The 19421-nt window shown below is 39.6% G+C and overlaps 2 protein-coding genes across 2 annotated transcripts; both read right to left on the reverse strand.

The window, feature by feature from the left end:
* Positions 1-1276: 1276 nt before the first annotated feature.
* Positions 1277-8352, reverse strand: LOC130928256 (gastrula zinc finger protein XlCGF57.1-like). Its single transcript, XM_057854678.1, has 2 exons — positions 8235-8352; positions 1277-4998 (listed from the first exon to the last, which is right to left on the reverse strand). The coding sequence occupies exon 2, from the start codon at positions 4915-4917 to the stop codon at positions 3286-3288; it is 1632 nt and encodes a 543-aa protein (XP_057710661.1). The 5' UTR covers positions 4918-4998; positions 8235-8352; the 3' UTR covers positions 1277-3285.
* Positions 8353-8677: 325 nt separating this feature from the next.
* Positions 8678-18752, reverse strand: LOC130928263 (gastrula zinc finger protein XlCGF57.1-like). The gene is made up of 3 exons (XM_057854690.1): positions 18661-18752; positions 16885-16937; positions 8678-12064 (listed from the first exon to the last, which is right to left on the reverse strand). Exon 3 carries the CDS (start codon positions 12026-12028, stop codon positions 10421-10423), a length of 1608 nt encoding a protein of 535 aa, XP_057710673.1. The 5' UTR covers positions 12029-12064; positions 16885-16937; positions 18661-18752; the 3' UTR covers positions 8678-10420.
* Positions 18753-19421: the final 669 nt, after the last annotated feature.

Consider the following 19421-nt stretch of genomic DNA (forward strand, 5'->3'; position numbering starts at 1 on the left):
TCTCGGGCCAGGTCGGTCCCAAAATGTAATTTCTTAACGTTTGGGTCGAGTCGACTTTTTTTTAATAAAGAAAAATTCATATATGTATACTAAAATGATGTATGGATGTTAAACTAAGGAATACTCATTATAAATTTAAAAAATTGAATAAAACAGAGAAGGTGCTGCATAGTAATTGCATACAGGAGCCGCAGAGCTAGTGCATGCCTGCGCACGTGAACGCTGTGGCCCCGCCCTCTTTTTAATCTTCCCCTCCTGCCCTGACGCCCTCCGCAAGTCCATATCCTGGTATTTCCTTTTCGATATGGAGCAGCAATACGTGAAAAACAAACTAAAGATGGGGGAATTGAAAAGGCAAACATGTACCGGTAGGAGTGGGGTACGCAAAGGCTTCAAATTGATTGTTGAAGATGCTATACAGAGACCTTTATCGGCTTCACTGAAAGAAACGAATGTGGCGCTTTGCTCTCATACGAGAAATTTATTTTAAAAACTTCTCCAGCGTTATTTCATTTTGTAAATACATTTGTAATGATCATAAAAATATGTAGACTATTTAAACATTGAGAAAACTCAAAGAAATTAAAATGTCAAATTAACTATCCGCCTGATAGAACAGATATACAAATATAAAAGATAAATGTTTATTGAATATGCATCTTATACTCGTTTAACTGGGAGAATTTGTGACAAAAGACAGCCTTTAATTTGTTATCATTATGCACAGGCATTGTCACAAATTTGATCACACAAAACGCAACCAGTCCCTACTCCCTTTTTCCAAGCAGTGCTCTGTCCAGGTCTGACTAACGCATCACATCCCTGCATTTCCTCTTTCTCCGGAGTCCTCACAAATAAAACATAAAATTTCGGGGGGTTGGGTTTTGGGCTTGCGCCCACAAATGAAAAATAAAATTTTGGGTTTTTTTGGGCTCAGGCCTGCAAATCCAGTTAAATGATCGGGCTCATGCCGGGTTGGGCTTTAATACCCACTTGCCGGGTCGAGCTGGATTTATAGGCCCCTTCTTACCTCTAATTGTTTCAGTGTATCACAAAAGTGAGTACACCCCTTGCATTTCTGCAGATATTTAAGTATATCTTTTCATGGGACAACACTGACTGAATTACACTCTGACACAATGAAAAGTAGTCTGTGTGCATCTTATATAATAATTTATTTTCCCCTCAAAATATCGCCATTCATATCTAAACCCCTGGCAACAAAAATGAGTACACCGCATGGGAACTACGTACATCCCTAAATGTCCAAATTAAGTACTGCTTGTCATTTTCCCTCCAAAATTTCACGTGACTCATTACAGGAGTGCTGTCAGCATTGCTGCAGGGATTGAAGAGGTAGGAGGTCAGCCTGTTATTGCTCAGACCATACGCCGCAATCTACACCAAATTGGTGTGCATGGCTGTCACCCCAGGAGGAAGCCTCTTCTGAAGACGGGACACAAGAAAGCCTGCAAACAGTTTGCTGAAGACATGTCAACAAAGCACATGGATTACTGGAACCATGTCCTATGGTCTGATGAGACGAAGATTCATTTGTTTGGTTCCGATGGCCTCAAGCATGTGTGGCGGCGACCAGGTGAGGAGTACAAAGATAAGTGTGTCATACCTAAAGTCAAGCTTGGTGGTGGGAATGACCCTCCCCCCACCTCTTCAATCTCTGCAGCAATGCTGAAAGCACACCTGTAAGGAGTCTAGAGCTTAAACAAATACTCGAGCAACTCGATTTAAAAACTGATCCGAGTAATTTTATTCACCTCGAGGAATTGTTTAATTTTGCCAGCTCCAAGCATCACGTTTTGCCCGGACTACTTTTAATGTGGGACAATGCGCTGACGTCACGTGCGTAGAGGAAGAAGCAATAAAAAAATACCTTACTGCAGCCAATAGCCGTTACAAACTGAGCCGACGTTGCTAAAAACTACACCCGCATGTTGCTACGGTGGTAGCAGCCTAGCAGGTAGCGTCTGATGCGTGTCATAGATATCACATGTACGTAGAACTAGATGCCAAATTACCGACTCGACAGCGTTAATAAAACAGCCGCCATCTTTAAGCAGTACACTTCTCGCCGCTCATAAATAAGATTAACGTTACTTTCACTCGCTCACGTAACGTTATCCCTGCGGAGGGCTAGGTTTCTATTCATTATGACCACTGTCGATGCATGACTATCTCTTAGATACAGGCTTTATTTGATCTGTGAAAACAGCGCTGTAGAGTGATTAGGGTGTAAAATAAAAACATAATAATGCTAACTGTCAATTTTAGCTCAGTAGGAATTGCTGGATAAAACACCAAGTAGCACTGGTGCCTAATGTGCTCCAATACAGAACAGCATTTATTTTGAACATTGCAAAAACTCAAAATCCTACCAAGACTTACAGTTTAGACTAACTTAAAACTTAACTAGAACTTATAGCTTGACACAAGTGGAAATTCAATTGAAACACGTAGGAAAAACACCTAACTTTTAAGTCATGTGTGTTATCAAGCATAATGACATTTTTAGGTGAGAAATATATTTTTTATAAGATCTAAAAGTTTTTAGAGTGAAAGCAGTGAATTAGTCTTTTTTTTTGTCACATTTGAGATGCAATAGTTGGCGGTTTTCAACAATGTACATCGAAAATAAAGGCATTGATTGACTGAAAATGGTTCAATATTACATGTAATGTCTTGTTTTCTCATCTATATGTGTAATTGCTCTTTACCTAAAAAAAATGTTTTATCAGATTACTCGAATTTTCAGGCGATTACTAAAATATTCAATAGCTGCAGCCCTAAACGAGTCACGTGAAATTTTGGAGGGAAAATGACAAGCAGTACTCAATTTGGACATTTAGGGATGTATGTAGTTCCCATGCGGTGTACTTTTGTTGCCAAGGGGTTTGGATATGAATGGCTATATTTTGAGTTACTTTGAGGGGAAAATAAATTAATTGTATTATATGAACTGCACAACGACTACTTTTCATTGTGTCAAAGTGTCATTTTGTCAGTGCTGTCCCATGAAAAGATATACTTAAATATCTGCAGAAATGCAAGGGGTGTACTTACTTTTGTGGTACACTGTAAATGAGTCTTCCGATAAAATCTTTTGTCACAAAGCGTGCATGAAAAATACTGCGCTCCAGTGTGGCTTTTGTGCGTTGGTTTAAATTTGCCTTCTCAATGAATCTTTTCCCATAACGCGTGCACACAAAAAGCTTTTCTCCAACGTGTGTTCTTGCATGTCTGCTTAAAGTTCTCTTCAGATAGAATCTTTTACGACAAAGTCTTTTCTCCTGTGTGTGTACGCGTGTGTGTTGTCAACTGAGACTGAGAGTAAAAATTTTTCTCACAAAAGGAGCAGGCGAAAGGCTTCTCTCCACTATGTGTGCTTGCGTGTTTGTTTAAATTCCCCTTCTCTGTGAATCTTTTACCACAAATTGAGCAGGAGAAAGGCTTTTCTCCAGTGTGTGTTCTTGCGTGTCCGTTCAAATTTTTCTTCTGAGTGAATCTTTTACCACAACATGTGCAGACAAAAGGTTTTTCGCCAGTGTGTGAACGCTTATGTATTATTAAATGGGTCTTCCGAGAAAATCCTTTGTCGCAAAGCGTGCATGCAAAAGGCTTCTCTCCAGTGTGGATTTTTGTGTGTTTGTTTAAATTTGTCTTATCGGTGAATCTTTTACCACAACACGTGCAAATAAAAGGCTTTTCTCCAGTGTGTCTACGCATATGCGTTTTTAAATCAGACTTCTGAGAAAATCTTTTGTCGCATAGTGTGCAGGCAAAAGGTTTCTCTCCAGTGTGTTTCCGCATGTGTGTTGTCAACTCAGACTGAAAATAAAATCTTTTCTCACACATGGAACAGGCGAAAGGCTTTTCTCCACTGTGTGTGCTTGCGTGTTTGCTTAAAATTTTCTTATCAGTGAATCTTTTACCACAACACGTGCAGACAAAAGGCTTCTCTCCAGTGTGTCTACGCATATGCGTTTTTAAATCAGACTTCTGAGAAAATCTTTTGTCGCAGAGTGTGCAGGCAAAAGGTTTCTCCCCAGTGTGTTTCCGCGTGTGTGTTGTCAACTCAGACTGAAAATAAAATCTTTTCTCACACATCGAACAGGCGAAAGGCTTCTCTCCACTGTGTGTGGTTGCGTGTTTGTTTAAATGTTTCTTATCGGTGAATCTTTTACCACAACACGTGCAGACAAAAGGCTTCTCTCCAGTGTGTGTCCGCATATGGGTTTTTAAATCATTTTTCCAAGAAAATCTCTTATCGCAAAGTGTGCAAGCGAAAGGCTTCTCTCCAGTGTGCGTAAACATATGCCTTTCTTTATTTGTCTTCCGAGGAAATCTTTTATTGCAAAGTGAGCAGGCGAAAGGCTTCTCTCCAGTATGTATTCTTATGTGTCTGTTTAAATTTTTCTTCTCGGCGAATCTTTGACCACAATGTGTGCAGACAAAAGGCTTTTCTCCAGTGTGTGTACGCTGATGCCTTTCTAAATCAGTCTTCCGAGAAAATCCTTTGTCGCACAGAATGCAGCCAAACGGTTTCCCACCCGCACATTCTTGTGTTTCTCTTTTCAATGGTGACTTGTTTAAGGATTTCCAAGCATTTTGGTCAGAGTCAACATCCTCCTCATCAGTGTTAAAGTCAGAAGAGTGTGACGTTATGTCGTCGCTGTCTGAGAGCGGAGCTAAGAGGCTATCCGGTTGCGATTGTCCCTCTTCTTTTGTTGTGAGGTGCTGAAAGGAACTGTTGCTCGAAAGTTTCGCTGCTCCGCTCTCTTCGCTGGGACCTTCATCTTCTTCGCTCTTCACACTGACGGTCACTGGAAAGATTTCTTCTTCCTGTTCTTCTTCTTTAATGCAGGGGGTGTCTGGCCCCACTTCCTGTTTAATACACAACATCTCCGACTCCTCCTCCTGTTTAAAGTGGATGGGATCGTGTTTCTCAGGGTGAAGATCTTCTTCAGTAACGTCTGCGGAACACTGGGTGGGAAGACGGGAAAAAAAAAAAATCACGTGATTTGCTGAAGCAGGGCTTTTGCCGTGATTTTCATGCTAATTGATGGGAAAATTCCTCAACTTTATTACATTGCCGGCCAACAGTGTTGGCACTAGAGTTGTGCAAAATTTCCGATTCTTAGATTATTCGCGATTCGGCCGTGGAAGATTTGAGAACGATTCACAAACATCCAAATTCCGATTATTGAAATATGCCTATTAAAGCAGAAGTACAACACACTCAGCGCGCCGCGCGGTCAATGAGGAACGGAGCGAGAGTAGCTAAACATCATGCTTCTCATTACCCAGCCCCTCGGGTAATGCCAATACTCAACTCACGGCTCTTGCTCAACTCATGCCACGAGATAAAAAAAACACAACACCATACCTGACTGCTGCCGAAAAGCTGCTACAAAGTACATCCACATAATGTTACGGTAGATATCATTTACATAGGACTAGACGCAATATAAGGCGGCACGGTGGCTTAGTGGTTAGCACATCTGCCTCACAGTTCTGAGATCAAGGGTTCAATCCCGGGCTTCGGCCTTCCTGTGTGGAGTTTGCATGTTCTCCCCGTGCCTGCGTGGGTTTCCTCCGGGAACTCCGGTTTCCTCCCACATCCCAAAAACATGCATGGTAGGCTGATTGAACACTCTAAATTGTCCGTAGGTATGAGTGTGTGCGTGAATGGTTGTATGTCTCCTTGTGCCCTGCGATTGGCTGGCAACCAGTTCAGGGTGTCCCCTGCCTACTGCCCGTAGTTGGCTGGGATAGGCTCCAGCACCTCCGCGACCCTCGTGAGGAAAAGCGGCATGGAAAATGAATGAATGAATAGACGCAATATAGATTCGGTAGCGTTAGCAGCACACCAACAAAAAGCTAGATGCGGACGTTAGTAAACGGCCGCCATCTTAAAGCAGTACACTTCCCTGCAAGGCTGTTGTAGCGAACCTTCCAAGCAAACCTAATTAACTTTTTATCTAAAATACTCCTAAATCGGTAAAATATTGACTTGAATCTATCTTTAAAATAGTTTTAAAACTTTCACATGTCGAAACTAGACAAAAGGGAAATTATGGAATAATAGGAGCAATTTTAACAACTTTAACGGTTGATTCACAACATTAAATTAATTGAATGTAGTTTAAAGCTGCTGATACAGAATGGGGACTGGAGTTTTTTATTTACTGTTATTTTTGTATATTTGTTTACTGCTATATGTTTACTTGATACTGAAATAGTAGTTTGGTTTAGCCTGAGAGTATTTTTGAGCAATTTTGGAACTAATGTACAAAACATTATTTAAAAAAAATATATAAAAAAAAAAAGGAGGGGGTTGCATCAATAATCGTTTTATAATCGAATCGGAGCCTCTGAATCGTAATCGTAATCGAATCGCCCAAAGATTCCCAGCTCTAGTTGGCACCACTGCAATTCTGTCTGATAATGCTCAAAATCTCCCAGAAAATGATTGCAAGTACAAATGCAATTGTTGGCTGTTTTTAACAATGTACAGAGTATCACAAAAGTGAGTACACCCGTTTGAAAAAATGTACATCCCTAAATATCTAAATTGAGTACTGCTTGTCATTTTCCCTCCAAAATGTCACGTGACTTGTTACAGGAGTGCTGTCAGTATTGCTGCAAAGATTGAAGAGGTGGGGGGTCAGCCTGTTAGTGCTCAGACCATATGCCGCACTCTACATCAAATTGGTGTGTATGGCTGTCACCCTAGGAGGAGAAGACGGTACACAAGAAAGCCCGCCCGTCTCATCAGACCATAGGACATGGTTCCAGTAATCCATGTGCTTTGTTGACATGTCTTCAGCAACCTGTTTGCGGGCTTTTTTGTGTACGGTCTTCAGAAGAGGCTTCCTCCTGGGGTGACAACCATGCACACCAATTTGATGTATGGTCTGAGCATTAACAGGCTGACTCCCCACCTTTTCAATCTATGCAGCAATACTGAAAGCACTCCTGTACGAGTCACATGACATTTTGGAGGGAAAATGACAAGCAGTACTCAATTTGGACATTTATGGATGTACGTTTTTTCAGAGGGGCGTACTCACTTTTGTTGCCAGGGGTTCAGATATTAATGGCTATATTTTGAGTTATTTTGAGGGGAAAATAAATTAACTCTATTATAGAAACTGCACACAGACTACTTTTCACTGTGTCAAAGTGTCATTTTGTCAGTGTTGTCCCATGACATATATCTGCAGAAATGCGAGGGGTGTACTCACTTTTGTGATACACTGTACATAAAAATTAAGACATTGTCTAAAAATGGTGCAATATTAGGTGTCTTTTTTGTCATGTGTATTTATCATTGCCATTTACCCCAAAAAATAAGTTTTATCTGATTAATCGATGGAATTTTCAGTAGAATATTCGATCACTAAAATATTCAATAGCTGCAGCCCTATTGGCAATACGCTTACGGCACCATTGCAGCCCACTAACATTCAACTGGCGCCCAAGCACGTTTATGCCATTGACAGCCATGCACGTCCAAGTACGTCCATGAAATTGATACCAATGTCCGTCCATGCCATCAATTCTCTTGATACCAATGTACTTAAATTGCATTGACACATATGGAAGCCGATGCCATTGACGGCCATGTACGTCAAAATATAAACAAGAAATGACCTAATAGCAAGAGGAAGTGACTCTAAAACGCTTCAATATCAACTGAGCGGGTCTTTATCTCCCACAGCAAAGCTCTCATCGCACTTTCTTCAGAAAGTGCAATTGTGCGCACGCTGGAATGTGTGTGGTTGTGAGATCGAATAGCAGTAATAATAAAGAACCGTTGTTGCTGTTGTTATGGAGCAACGGCACGAAAGGGTCTCGCAGTGTCCCATGTTCTAATCTAATATAAGATTACAAGCGTACGAAAACGCCGCACTCGGCCTTGACTCAGTGGGAGGCCTATTTTGTAGCATCTTGAAGACAAGTCGAGAAGCGTCGTCTACAAATAAATATAATCAGTTTAATGTTAACCGAGCGAGCCCCGCTGAAAACAAATCAGAAGTGGCGTTAAGCCAAAGCAACCCAAATGCGTTAGCGTGTTTTGGCTAAACACAGCTAAGCTAAAAAAAAAAAAATAATAATAAAAAAGTTGTGCAAGCTTGGGAAGCTATAACATAAAGCCAAACGACTTCCACTAAGCCTGAAGATGGGACGTTTTAGTCCATTAAATTGGTACTTACGCGATGAGAATGCTTTGAAGAATCTGGTTTGGTTAGAAGGGAACGAAAAGAACAGCAAGTGTGGCGAGAGTACTCGGAGATTGCGTCAAGTGAACCGGAAGTAGAAACGTTAAGGAATCGAAACTTCAGTGTAATCTTTTGAAGCGTTTGGAAACAAAACTACTTAAAATCACTCGACTCCAAAAATATTCAATAAATATGGTAAACAAATCCGAATTTGACTCATAATAATCAGTGACTTGGTTTGAGCCCAAATTATTCCAAAAATACGGGAAAAAAAAAAAAAAAAAAGAAGAGCGCAAGGGAAAATTACATCGAGACGCAAAGAATGACCAGGAGAGATCACTGTTGGCAAGAAGACTTCACTCAAAGCCTGTTGTTTCACTTGACTTTTATAAATGATATACACAACTGCTTTCTTGAAGAAAAATATTCATGTTTATTTTTTTAAATGTCTATGCTGTAAATGAATTAGTGAATTAATACAATGGAAATTAAAACCAAATTCAATCAAAATACAAACAGACTACACATTGGCTTTGTCCCCAAGTGACACTCTTCAGTTGATTTTTATAACAAATAATGGAGCGCTCTAAAAATTGTTCACATAGAGGAAGTATAGGAGGGAGATGAATAGTAATTTTTAAAAAAGTAACGTAATTCTATAATAAATCAGAGTAGAAATAATACAATGCACAAGACGAATAAAAACCAGTGGTTCTTAACCTGGGTTAATCAAACCCCAGGGGTTTGGTGAGTAAGTCTATGGGGTTCAGTAAAAGTAAAGAAATGCGGAGCCCTATTTTCGTATACTGATCAAATCTAGGCAAAGTGGCTTATTAGACCAGGTTTTGGACTGTTTTGCTCTCAATTTACAGGCTTAATCCATTTCTTTTAACTGCTCGTCCTTGATCTGATGGGAAGAACTGGTTTGCTCAGCGGAAGGTTGACTCTCACTTGGTATGAGAGAATACAACAGACCAATGGGCAGCGTGGTCTCAAATTTTGACCCGTTTATAGAAAATGCTCTCAAAATGAGAAGAATTTGAACGGGAGTTTGCTAAATTATTAGCCTGCTGACTGAGATACATTGGTTTTGAATAAGAAAATAATTTAATAATAATTTCAAATAAGAACACAGGCCTATTATTGAAATAAATTATTTTTGGATACATCAGCCTTTTGTGCCTAAAGGAAATATTCCATAGAGCTTTTTAAAAAATATTGTCATAGATAACATTTAAACTGTATGAACTCGCATACTAGAGACAATTTCTATATTCTGGCTCTTGCAATGCATTCAATGACCTCAATTTTACGACAAAAAGTATAAATATTTCATGCACAAATTTGACTTGACCAGTGGAATACATATCATTTCAAAGTGCCTTTCAAGACACTCGAGGTCACTTTACCAGAGTTTACAAAAGCAACAAATAGAGGAGACAAAAGCTAAATCTGAGTAAATCAAAGTAGCAGGAAAGAAGTGGTAGCTTTAAAGCAGATTATTGATTTGTTGACCACATTAGTCACGTAGCGTATTTCATCCACCCTGATTTGATATTACTATGTTTAAGAATTTTCTTAAGTCATATTTAGTATGTTCTGTCTGTATGCATCTAAACAAAACAAGCTGAAAGCCCACGGTCATACTTTGGGTGTCAAGTTCGCCTCTTGTAGGCGTTTCACCAGAGTAGCACATTTTGGCAGAGCACCGTTTTTCCCCCTACTTTCATCTCGTCTCATCCTGTCTTTCCTGTTCATTTTGCTTTTGCTGCTTGTTTGGTGAAAGCTCGACAGTGTTGCTTTGCTCATTATTATTCCTCTCTGGTTCAAATTCAAAGGGCTGAACTGATGACATGTTTATGTCGCAAGAGTCATTCTCCGGAAGCCCGACAGTGTAACCCAGTGACGTCACCGTCGTGCGACTTCAATAACAACGGTGACCTACTAGTTAAACTATTTTTACAAATTGTATAAAAACGAAAACATCAATAGGGGTTTTAAGATCAAATTATTTTAACTCATAATAAAGTTTCTCTTTTAAGAACTACAAGTCTTTCCATCTGTGGTCCCCTTTAAATTTGCCTTCTCATCTTTTACCACAACATGTGAAGACAAAAGGCTTTTCTCCAGTGTGTGTAAACGTGTGTGTTGTCAACTGAGACTGACAATAAAATCTTTTCTCACAGAAGGAGCAGGTAAATAGGCGTCTCTTTACTATGTGTGCGTGCGTGTTGGTTTAAACTTCCCTTCACGCTGAATCTTTTACCACAAATTGAGCAGGGGAATGGCTTTTCTCCAGTGTGTGTCCTCATGTGCGTCGTTAAGCAAGTCTTTTCAAAAAATCTTTTATCACAAATTGAGCAGCCGAAAGGCTTCTCTCCACTATGTATGATTGCGTGTTTGTTTAAATATGCCTTCTCCGTGAAACTTTTACCACAAACTGAGCAGGGGAAAGGCCTATCTCCGGTGTGGAGTCTTGCGTGTCTGTCTAAATTTTTCTTCTGGGTGAATCTTTTACCGCAAAATGTGCAGACATAAGGCTTTTCTCCAGTGTGTGTACGTATGTGCACTTCTAAACGAGTCTTCCGATTAAATCCTTTGCCACAAAGTGTACATGCAAATGGCTTTTCTGCAGCATGGATTTTTGAGTGTTTGTTTAAATACGTCTTATGGGTGAATCTTTTACCACAACACGTGCAGACAAAAGGCTTCTCTCCAGCGTGTGTACGCTGACACTTTTCTAAATCAGTCTTCTGGAAAAATCGTTTGTCGCAAAGTGTGCAGGCAAACGGTTTCTCTCCAGTGTGTGTAAGCATATGCCTTTCTCTGTTTGTCTTCCGAGAAAAGCTTTTATCGCATAAGGAGCAGGCGAATAGCTTCTCTCCGCTATGTGTTCTTATGTGTTGGTCTAATTCTATCTTCTCTGCGAATCTTTTACCACAACTTGTGCAGACAAAAGGCTTTTCTCCAGTGTGTGTTTTTGCGTGTCTCTTTAAATTTCCCTTCTCTGTGAATCTTCTACCACAACATGTGCACACAAAAGCCTTTTTTTCAGGGTGTCTACGCGTGTGTTTTGTCAACTGACCCTGACAATAAAATCTTTTCTCGCATAAAGAGCAGGCAAAAGGCTTCTCTCCACTGAGCGCGCTTGTGTGGTGGTTTAAATTTTCCTTCTCGGCGAATCTTTCGCCACAATATGTGCAGACAAAAGGCTTATCTGCTTTGTGTGTACGCACATGCTTTTCTTTAGTTGTCTTCTGAGAAAATCTTTTATCGCAAAGTGAGCACGAGAAAGGCTTCTCTCCAGTATGTATTCTTGCGTGTGTGTTTAAATGTTTCTTCTCGGCGAATCTTTTACCACAACGTGTGCAGACAAAAGGCTTTTCTCCAGTGTGTGTACGCTTATGTATTATTAATTGAGACTTAAAAGAAAATCTTTTGCTGCAAAATGTGCAGCCAAATGGTTTCCCACCCTTATCAGTGTTAAAGTCAGAAGAGTGTGACGTTACGTCGCCGCTTTCCGAGAGCGGAGCTAAGAGGCCATCCGTTTGCGATTCTCCTTCTTCTTTTGTTGTCAGGTGCTGAAATGAGCCGTCGCTCAAAGGTTTCGCTGCTCCGCTCTCTTCGCTGGGACCTTCATCTTCTTCGCTCTTCACACTAACAGTCACTGGAAAGATTTCTTCTTCCTGTTTTTCTTCTTTAATGTAGGGGGTGTCTGGCTCTGCCTCCTGTTTGATGTACGGCATCTCAGACTCCTCCTCCTGTTTAACGTGGGTGTGATCGCACATCTTAGGGTGAAGATCTTCTGTAACGTGTGCGGGACACTAGGTGGGAAGAAAAAAAAAAAACACGTGATTTGCTAAGTAAGAGCTTTTGCCCTGATTTTCATGTTAATTGAAGGGAAAATTCATAAACTTTATTATATTGGGCCTGTATAGGAAAATTGCTTTTTTGTTTAGGATGGCGTTTCTGCGGCGCGCCGTAGAAGCCAACCTGCTTGACCGACCGTCACCGTTCAGGTATCAAAATGTCCGGAATTTTCACGCGATGCGGGGAATTTTTTGATTGAACCCAAAAATTTTACATTTGCCCATAAACGCGGGTTTTTTGAAAAACAATTTTTTTTCACAATGATTCAAGTTCTACAATTTTTCACCAAATTACATGTAATACCTTCCCAACGGTTTCGCTATTTATTATGTCTCAAAGTGCAGGGAGAAATCATTTCCACCAGTTGTTGCTCAGTGTCAGTGGGTCAGCTGTGCTATACGATGGTTGGTGGAGGTGAAACTCCTGAACTTTTCAGTTTCAGTTTATTCGCACATCATCAAATACAGTACATGATCATACACTAGCAGTTCACATGTTAAGATGGACGAATAGGACACTCCAAAGAAGCTATTCAAAGCTTTTAGCAGGGGCCCAGTTAGACAGCACACACACACACACATACAATTAACTGTGGATAATTTCAAAATTTTGGTTACATTGGATTTGATATGAGACACCAGTAGTGTAATTCAAAGAATCAGCATATTATATATACATCGCTAGGAGATGAGTTTTGAGTTTTTTCTTAACGATGGAGATGGAGTGTGACATTTTAAGTGTTTCGTCCAGTTCATTCCAAATCTGTGGTCCTTTGCACACAATGCTAAAGCTTGTACACTTTAGCCTTCGTTTTTTCCCTGTGATTTGATGTTTTGTTGTGGTAGTATACAGTGGGGAGAACACGTATTTGATACACAGCCAATGGGTATCAAATAGTGTATCAAATACTTGTTCTCCCCACTGTATGTGTGTTGAGGAGTACAGACTGGGATGAGGTCACCTAATTTATAGTTTAGTCTATAGATAATCTGATACATTACACAAGCATTTTGGTAATAGTTGTAGTCTTTAAGCCTCAGAAGGTGGTGGCGGTGAAAAATTATTCTAGTTGGAGTATTAAACTCAGACCATGTTAGGGCACGTATAACTTTTTCTGTAGTATTTCAAGCTTTTGTAAATAAGTTGGATATGTGTTGCACCATATGACATTACAATATTGTAAGTGTGGTTCAAATAAAGATTTATACAAAATGAGAAGTGCAGAGAGTGGGAGATAGTGTCTCAGTTTGAAGAAAAGAGCAGCATATTTTGACAGTTTATTTGTAAGATCATCAATATGTTTTCTAAAATTAAGGCACTCATCAATATGGACTCCCAAAACTTTTGTAGAGTCGACTCTTTCAATGTTTTCTCCGTTTATGTTTAGGCAGATTTGTTTAGTGGCTTGTTTTTTATGGGAGAGAAACACAATGTAATTTGTTTTATTGATATTTAGAGATAGTTTATTACATTTTAACCATGTGTCTATTTTCTTAAATTCACTATTTATGATTTGCTCAAGTGCAGTTGGATTTTTATGGGAAAAAAAACCAAATTTGTATCATCAGGAAATATTACCTTATGCAAAACGGACGTGGAATTAACAAAATCATTAATGTATAGGTTGAAGAGGAGCGGCCCAAAGATGGAGCCCTGGGGGACTCATGTTTGATGAGTTTGTATGATGATTTAAAATAGCTAATGTTGACATACTGATGTCGTCCAGACAGGTAACTATGGAACCAGTCTAGTGCTAGGCCTCTAATCCCATAATGCTGCAGTTTATTGATGAGTATTTCAGTGTTAATGGTGTCGAATGCTTTGGATAGGTCCAAAAAAAAATGCCAACTCCAAAGTCACCTTTGTCGATTGCATCATAGACTTTTTCTGTTAAGTCAAGTACTGCCATATATGTAGTATTTTCTTTTCTGAATCCATATTGTGATGGGACAATGATGTTTAGTTTGTCTAGATAGTTATTGGGTTTGTGATGGACTACTCCTTCTAAAACCTTGGAGAGGGTAGGCAGAACTGATATTGCCCCCCCATATTCTCCCCCCATTGAAGGAAACGAAATTGCTTATGGGAATACTTCGGCTTAAAAAAAGTTAAAGGTTTAGAGGAAGAGGGCCAACTGACATGTAAAACATGTTTGTGGACGATGACTGCCCGAGGAGGCAATACTTCCAATATTTCGCATTTATACAAAATTGAAGGTTAGTAAACACTGTCAAGAACATTTCCCACCAGTTACGAGAGTTAACTGCAGCGTGTTTATTGTGTAAAGAGGTGGTAAAACATGTTTTTTTCCCTCTGGCAACTGTCTGTGTAGAGAAAGAGAGTGTGTGTATAATATAAACGTGATACGCGTCATACACACGTGCATTTTATGGAAAATATTTCAATTATGTTTGTTCTGATTGTTATAATGTTGAGCTGTGGCTTTAGGCTCAATTAATGGACTGCATTTATTTTAATTTTATTTAGAATATTTCTTTTTTTTTTTGTAATTTTTAGTCCCCGGAAGTTAAGGACAAGTTATGCTTTCGGGTCAGACCTGCGCCATCAAGGAAGACCCAATTTACGACCCCCCACCGTAGCCTCTCTGGCTCCTTCTCATTTTTCTGACTTTACGTCGCGTCAACGTGTGCGACGTGGTAGAAATAGACTATGATTGGTCCGGTCAGACTGTTGTTTCCGGTTCATCGCGAAATCACCGACATTGTCAAACATGATTTTTCTACACACAAAAATGGACCAAGCCGACGAGAGTATCAACAAAGAGCAAGTACGACAACTTCTACAATGTTTCGTCAAGACATTATGAAGATTGCCAAATGGCAAGCAATTCGTTGGGAGGAGACTGCTGAAAATACGGGGCTGGAGGTCAGCCAGCGATTGAATAAAAAATTGAAAGGACCACAGAGACAAGTATGTGTGTGTTTGGAATCGAATGGCCACACGAAGCGGTGACCCAGTTGGCCAAAAACCGCCGGCTTTTTATCACTTTATGTAGTATTTTGGTTGGTGCACTTCCTCATTTATTGTGTACATGTGTTTGCTGTGAGTCTGTGACTTATTTACGTGTCACACTTCAAGTATATGAAAAAGAAAGCACAGGTTTTGTGTCAAAAGAGTTGTGTTGATGTTTAATTTTCAACAACATACAGTTCACACTCGATACATCATAACTGATTGAGAGTGCCTCTATGCTTTTATGATAACGTTAACATAAAGGCTTCCAACGCAGTTTGGGAAGTTCCATAGCCGCCAGAAATCTGCTTTGGCTTCCCACTGGCTGGTTGTAGTACACAGCAAACAAATCGGGCTGGATGGCTTTGCAGACCTCGGACAAAACACTGGACGCAGTGCTCGACGCCAGTTCGAAGCTAGCCGCCACAGCTTGCCGTTTTCCACCGGAGGCTACATAGAACTCTCTGTGCGGCATCAAAAGTTGGACAGACCGCCTCGAAACCGTCTTCTGCGTCGCCTGCGCTTCAACATTTGTATGATCAATATTTATTCAATGTTGATGAGCTAAAGATCCACATTCAACCGTTCCATCTTGCATTGTTTATTTATTTTTTTCTCCATTAAACGAGACTAGAGGAAGTCAACAAGCATGCCCCAAAACCGTACAAAGTAACACCACACCCCTCTATTGCAGGGGTGGCCAACCCTGGTCCTCGAGAGCCGCAATCTGGCTTGTTTTCCATGTCTCCCTCCTTTAACACACCTGAATCAAATGATAAGCTCATCAGCAAACTCTGCAGTTGCCCGATAACAATCCTGATAATTTGTTTCAGTTGTGTTGGAGGAGGGAGACATGGAAAACAAGCTGGATTGCGGCTCTCGAGGACCAGGGTTGGCCACCCCTGCTCTAGTGGCTTGGCGGTGAATTACAGAGCAACGCATTCCTTCACCGCAGAACTATCGAATGCTCATTGACGCCGTAGTCACTTCGCTGTCACCGTAAGACAGGAGCATAACTCAGGCATTACACAGGATGTAAGTGAACGTAGTGTTCACGTAGCACAAATCTTCACAAACAGCTGACAAAGACTAATTTTTAAAATATATATATATATATACATACACACACACACATATGAAATCAGAGAGGCAAATGCCATAACTTTCATTCACAACACAGAAACTGTTTGTACCCAAATATTTGTAAATCGCACAGATTACATTTTGGGCAAATATGTAACAAATACGGCTGTAATTTCAAACCCTGAAAAATACTACTAATTACTTGAATTTAAGTAATATCTGGGTCAGGCTAATTTGACTTACACACACTAATGCACACAAACATATACCCAAACATTATACACAACATATTCACATACATACAGTACAGGCCAAAAGTTTGGACACACCTCATTCAATACGACACAAATAAATGTCCCGACCTCATTGATAAAGCAATTAGTTCCACTAATTAACCCTGAAAAGGCATACCTGTGAAGTCAAAACCCATTTTAGGTGACTCATTCTTGAAGTTCATCATGAGGGATGGCAAGAGTACTAGAATATTACACGTAGTTATTTTTTTGCTAATTACATAATTCCACATGTGTTCAGCCATAGTTTTATTACCTTCAGTAAGAATTAACAATGTAAATAGTCATGAAAATAAAGAAAAACCATGAATTAGAAGGTGTGGCCAAACTTTTGGTCTGTACTGTATGTGTGTAAGTGTATGTTTGCTATATATAATCATCTTCTTGGCTTTTTCCCATTTTCTTATTATTACTCTCCTACTCACCTTCTAAGTTGAGGTCTCTCCCTGTCACCCTCTTCTTTCCTCTGCTCTGACTCCTACAGGTCAATAAAGATGGTGAAGTGATGATTATTATTAGTGTATTACTATGATTATCCACCTATGATAATCATACGTGAATGAGCTCAGCTCCTATACTCATCTCTGTGTAAAGTGAAAAACACAGCTGATGCTCCAGAAGGAAGCCACTCCAAAGATAGTGGTAACAAGCGTGCACACTTAACTCTACAAGGACCATTATAATGCATTTCAGACTAACTAGTTAGCAGCAGCTAAGTAGCAGTTATTTTTGAGCTGGGATGCAACTTTTGACCGCAAAACAAACGTAAGACATGCGCAGAGACCGACTGCGAAAAAAAATAAAAACAGAAGGTAGGACTGATTGCTAACAATCTCACAGGGAAAACACGGACTGGATTTTCAGAGATGTGGGCATTTTCTACATGAACAAGTGGAATGGATTGGACAGCGACGCACTGAAGGGGATTTTTGTCATCTTTTTTTTTTTTTTTAAATAAAACATTAAATTATTTAGGGGGACTTAAGAATATTTTAGGAGAGTTGAAGCCATATTCCATTACCGTAGTGCGGACAAAAATAAAAATAACCCGCAAAATACCCCAAGGAAAATTATCTGTCTGTAATTCACTTCTGGTTCGATGAATTAAGGGTGGCATTCAACATGAGCTCTCCAAACGATATCAGTGGTTGTGGTTTGTTCGCGCTATATGTGCAGGTAAAAATTTTGCAGTACATTTATATTTTACAGAAATGTTATACAGTCAAGGTGTCACTGTGTAATAAAGGACCCAATAATAACTTTTTTTTTGTTGTTGAAATATTTCATTTTTCGTTTTAACAGCTGTATCGTAGAATATCGTACATCGATTTTCTGACCAATTAATCAATAATCGCTGTATCGCGACATAGTAAGAAAATTTGTTATTGAGAGTCTTGCATCGTGAATCGTATCTCGTCGTGAGGTGCCCTGGGGTTCCCACCCCTACAGTTCACACAGAATCACACGCTTTTATTTTGACATTGGCGCCATAAAACTGGAGATTTGTGCATTTCTGCACTTGGCTCACTTTTGTGTCAGCACTCGGCAGTCACATTAGGTCATTTCCCCCCTCCTTGTCAACATGGAATTGACGTCTAGTACAGTCAAAGGCAGCCAATGAACTGACAAAGAAATGTCCCAAAAAGGTCCCAAAACAAACAGGAAGTGACATAAAATCAACAGGACGTACGTCGCTACACTTTGACTTGATGCATTGGTGTCAAGTAAAGTGAAATATACATGCCAATTGATCGTGCGCATGCGCCAGTATGTGTTTGGTTGTGAGAATGAACAGCAGAATAACAAAGAACCCTTGTTGTTGTTGTGGAGCAATGCTGGGTCTTGCAGTGTCATATGTTCTAACCTAAAGTAAGATTTCAAGCGTAGAAAACGCCACAGTTAACCTTCACTCAGTAGTATTTTGTAGCATATTTAAGAACGTCGAAAAGCGTCTGATACAATTGAATGTAATCACTCTAATGTTAACCGAGCGAGCCCCCCTGAATACAAGATCTACAAATCAGAAGTGGCGTGAAGCCAAAGCAATCGAAATGCGTTATCGTGTCTTGGCTAGTGAGCTAAGCTAAGCTAAGCTAAAACAGTTTAGCAAGCCCGGGAAGCTATAACATAAAGCCAAACGATTTCCGCTAAGCCTTAAGATAGGACGTTTTAGTTCATTAAATTCCTACGTGGGTGCTTACCCGATGAGAAGGCTTTGAAGGGGCTCGTTTGGATAAGAGAAGGGAACACGAAAGAACTGCGAGTCCCGGAAAGTACACGGACGTTGCGTCTGGAGAACCGGAAGTAGAAACCTTCAGGCACTGAAACTTCAGCGTAATCTGTTGAAACGTTCGAACCAAAACTACTTCAAATCACTCGACTCCAAAAATATTAAATATGGTAAACAAACCCGAATTTGAGTCATAACTATGAATGACTTGAGCCATAATTATTCAAAAAATACAAAAAAGAGTGCAAGGAAAAACTAAGAGGCGGAATGACCAGGAGAGATCGCTCTTGGCAAGAAGCCTCACTCAAAGAAGGTTGTCGCTTGACTTTAATCAATGAAATACAGGGTGATTCAAAAGAAAGTGCCAAAACCATTGCGGTATATCTATTTTTAAAAAAAAAACAAAAACAAGAATTGTATATAACCAATATCCAAGTTTTTATTTCATGCTTTAGAAGTGCCGATATTTACTTTTAATTTGTTAAAATGACTTGTTAAAATGACTTCTAATTCTTACTAAATAATTAAATAATAAATCAGTCCATTTCAATTATTTTAAAATGAATAAATTTGAGATGATTCTGGAACGTTCTTTTTTCTTCAGTTAAAAACTAAAGTCAAAATACAGACTACATATTGGCAAGTTACACTCAAGTTGATTTTTATATCGAATCGAGAAGAGCTCTTAAAATTGTTCAAAATAGAGGAAATATAGGAAAACATTTAAAATTA

This window comes from Corythoichthys intestinalis, chromosome 1 (assembly GCF_030265065.1).
Source record: "Corythoichthys intestinalis isolate RoL2023-P3 chromosome 1, ASM3026506v1, whole genome shotgun sequence".
NCBI lineage: Eukaryota > Metazoa > Chordata > Actinopteri > Syngnathiformes > Syngnathidae > Corythoichthys > Corythoichthys intestinalis.

Bases quoted from the DNA above. Each gene is read 5' to 3' on its own strand.
- LOC130928256 (XM_057854678.1), bottom strand. From the start codon at position 4,917: ATGTTGTGTATTAAACAGGAAGTGGGGCCAGACACCCCCTGCATTAAA.
- LOC130928263 (XM_057854690.1), bottom strand. From the start codon at position 12,028: ATGTGCGATCACACCCACGTTAAACAGGAGGAGGAGTCTGAGATGCCG.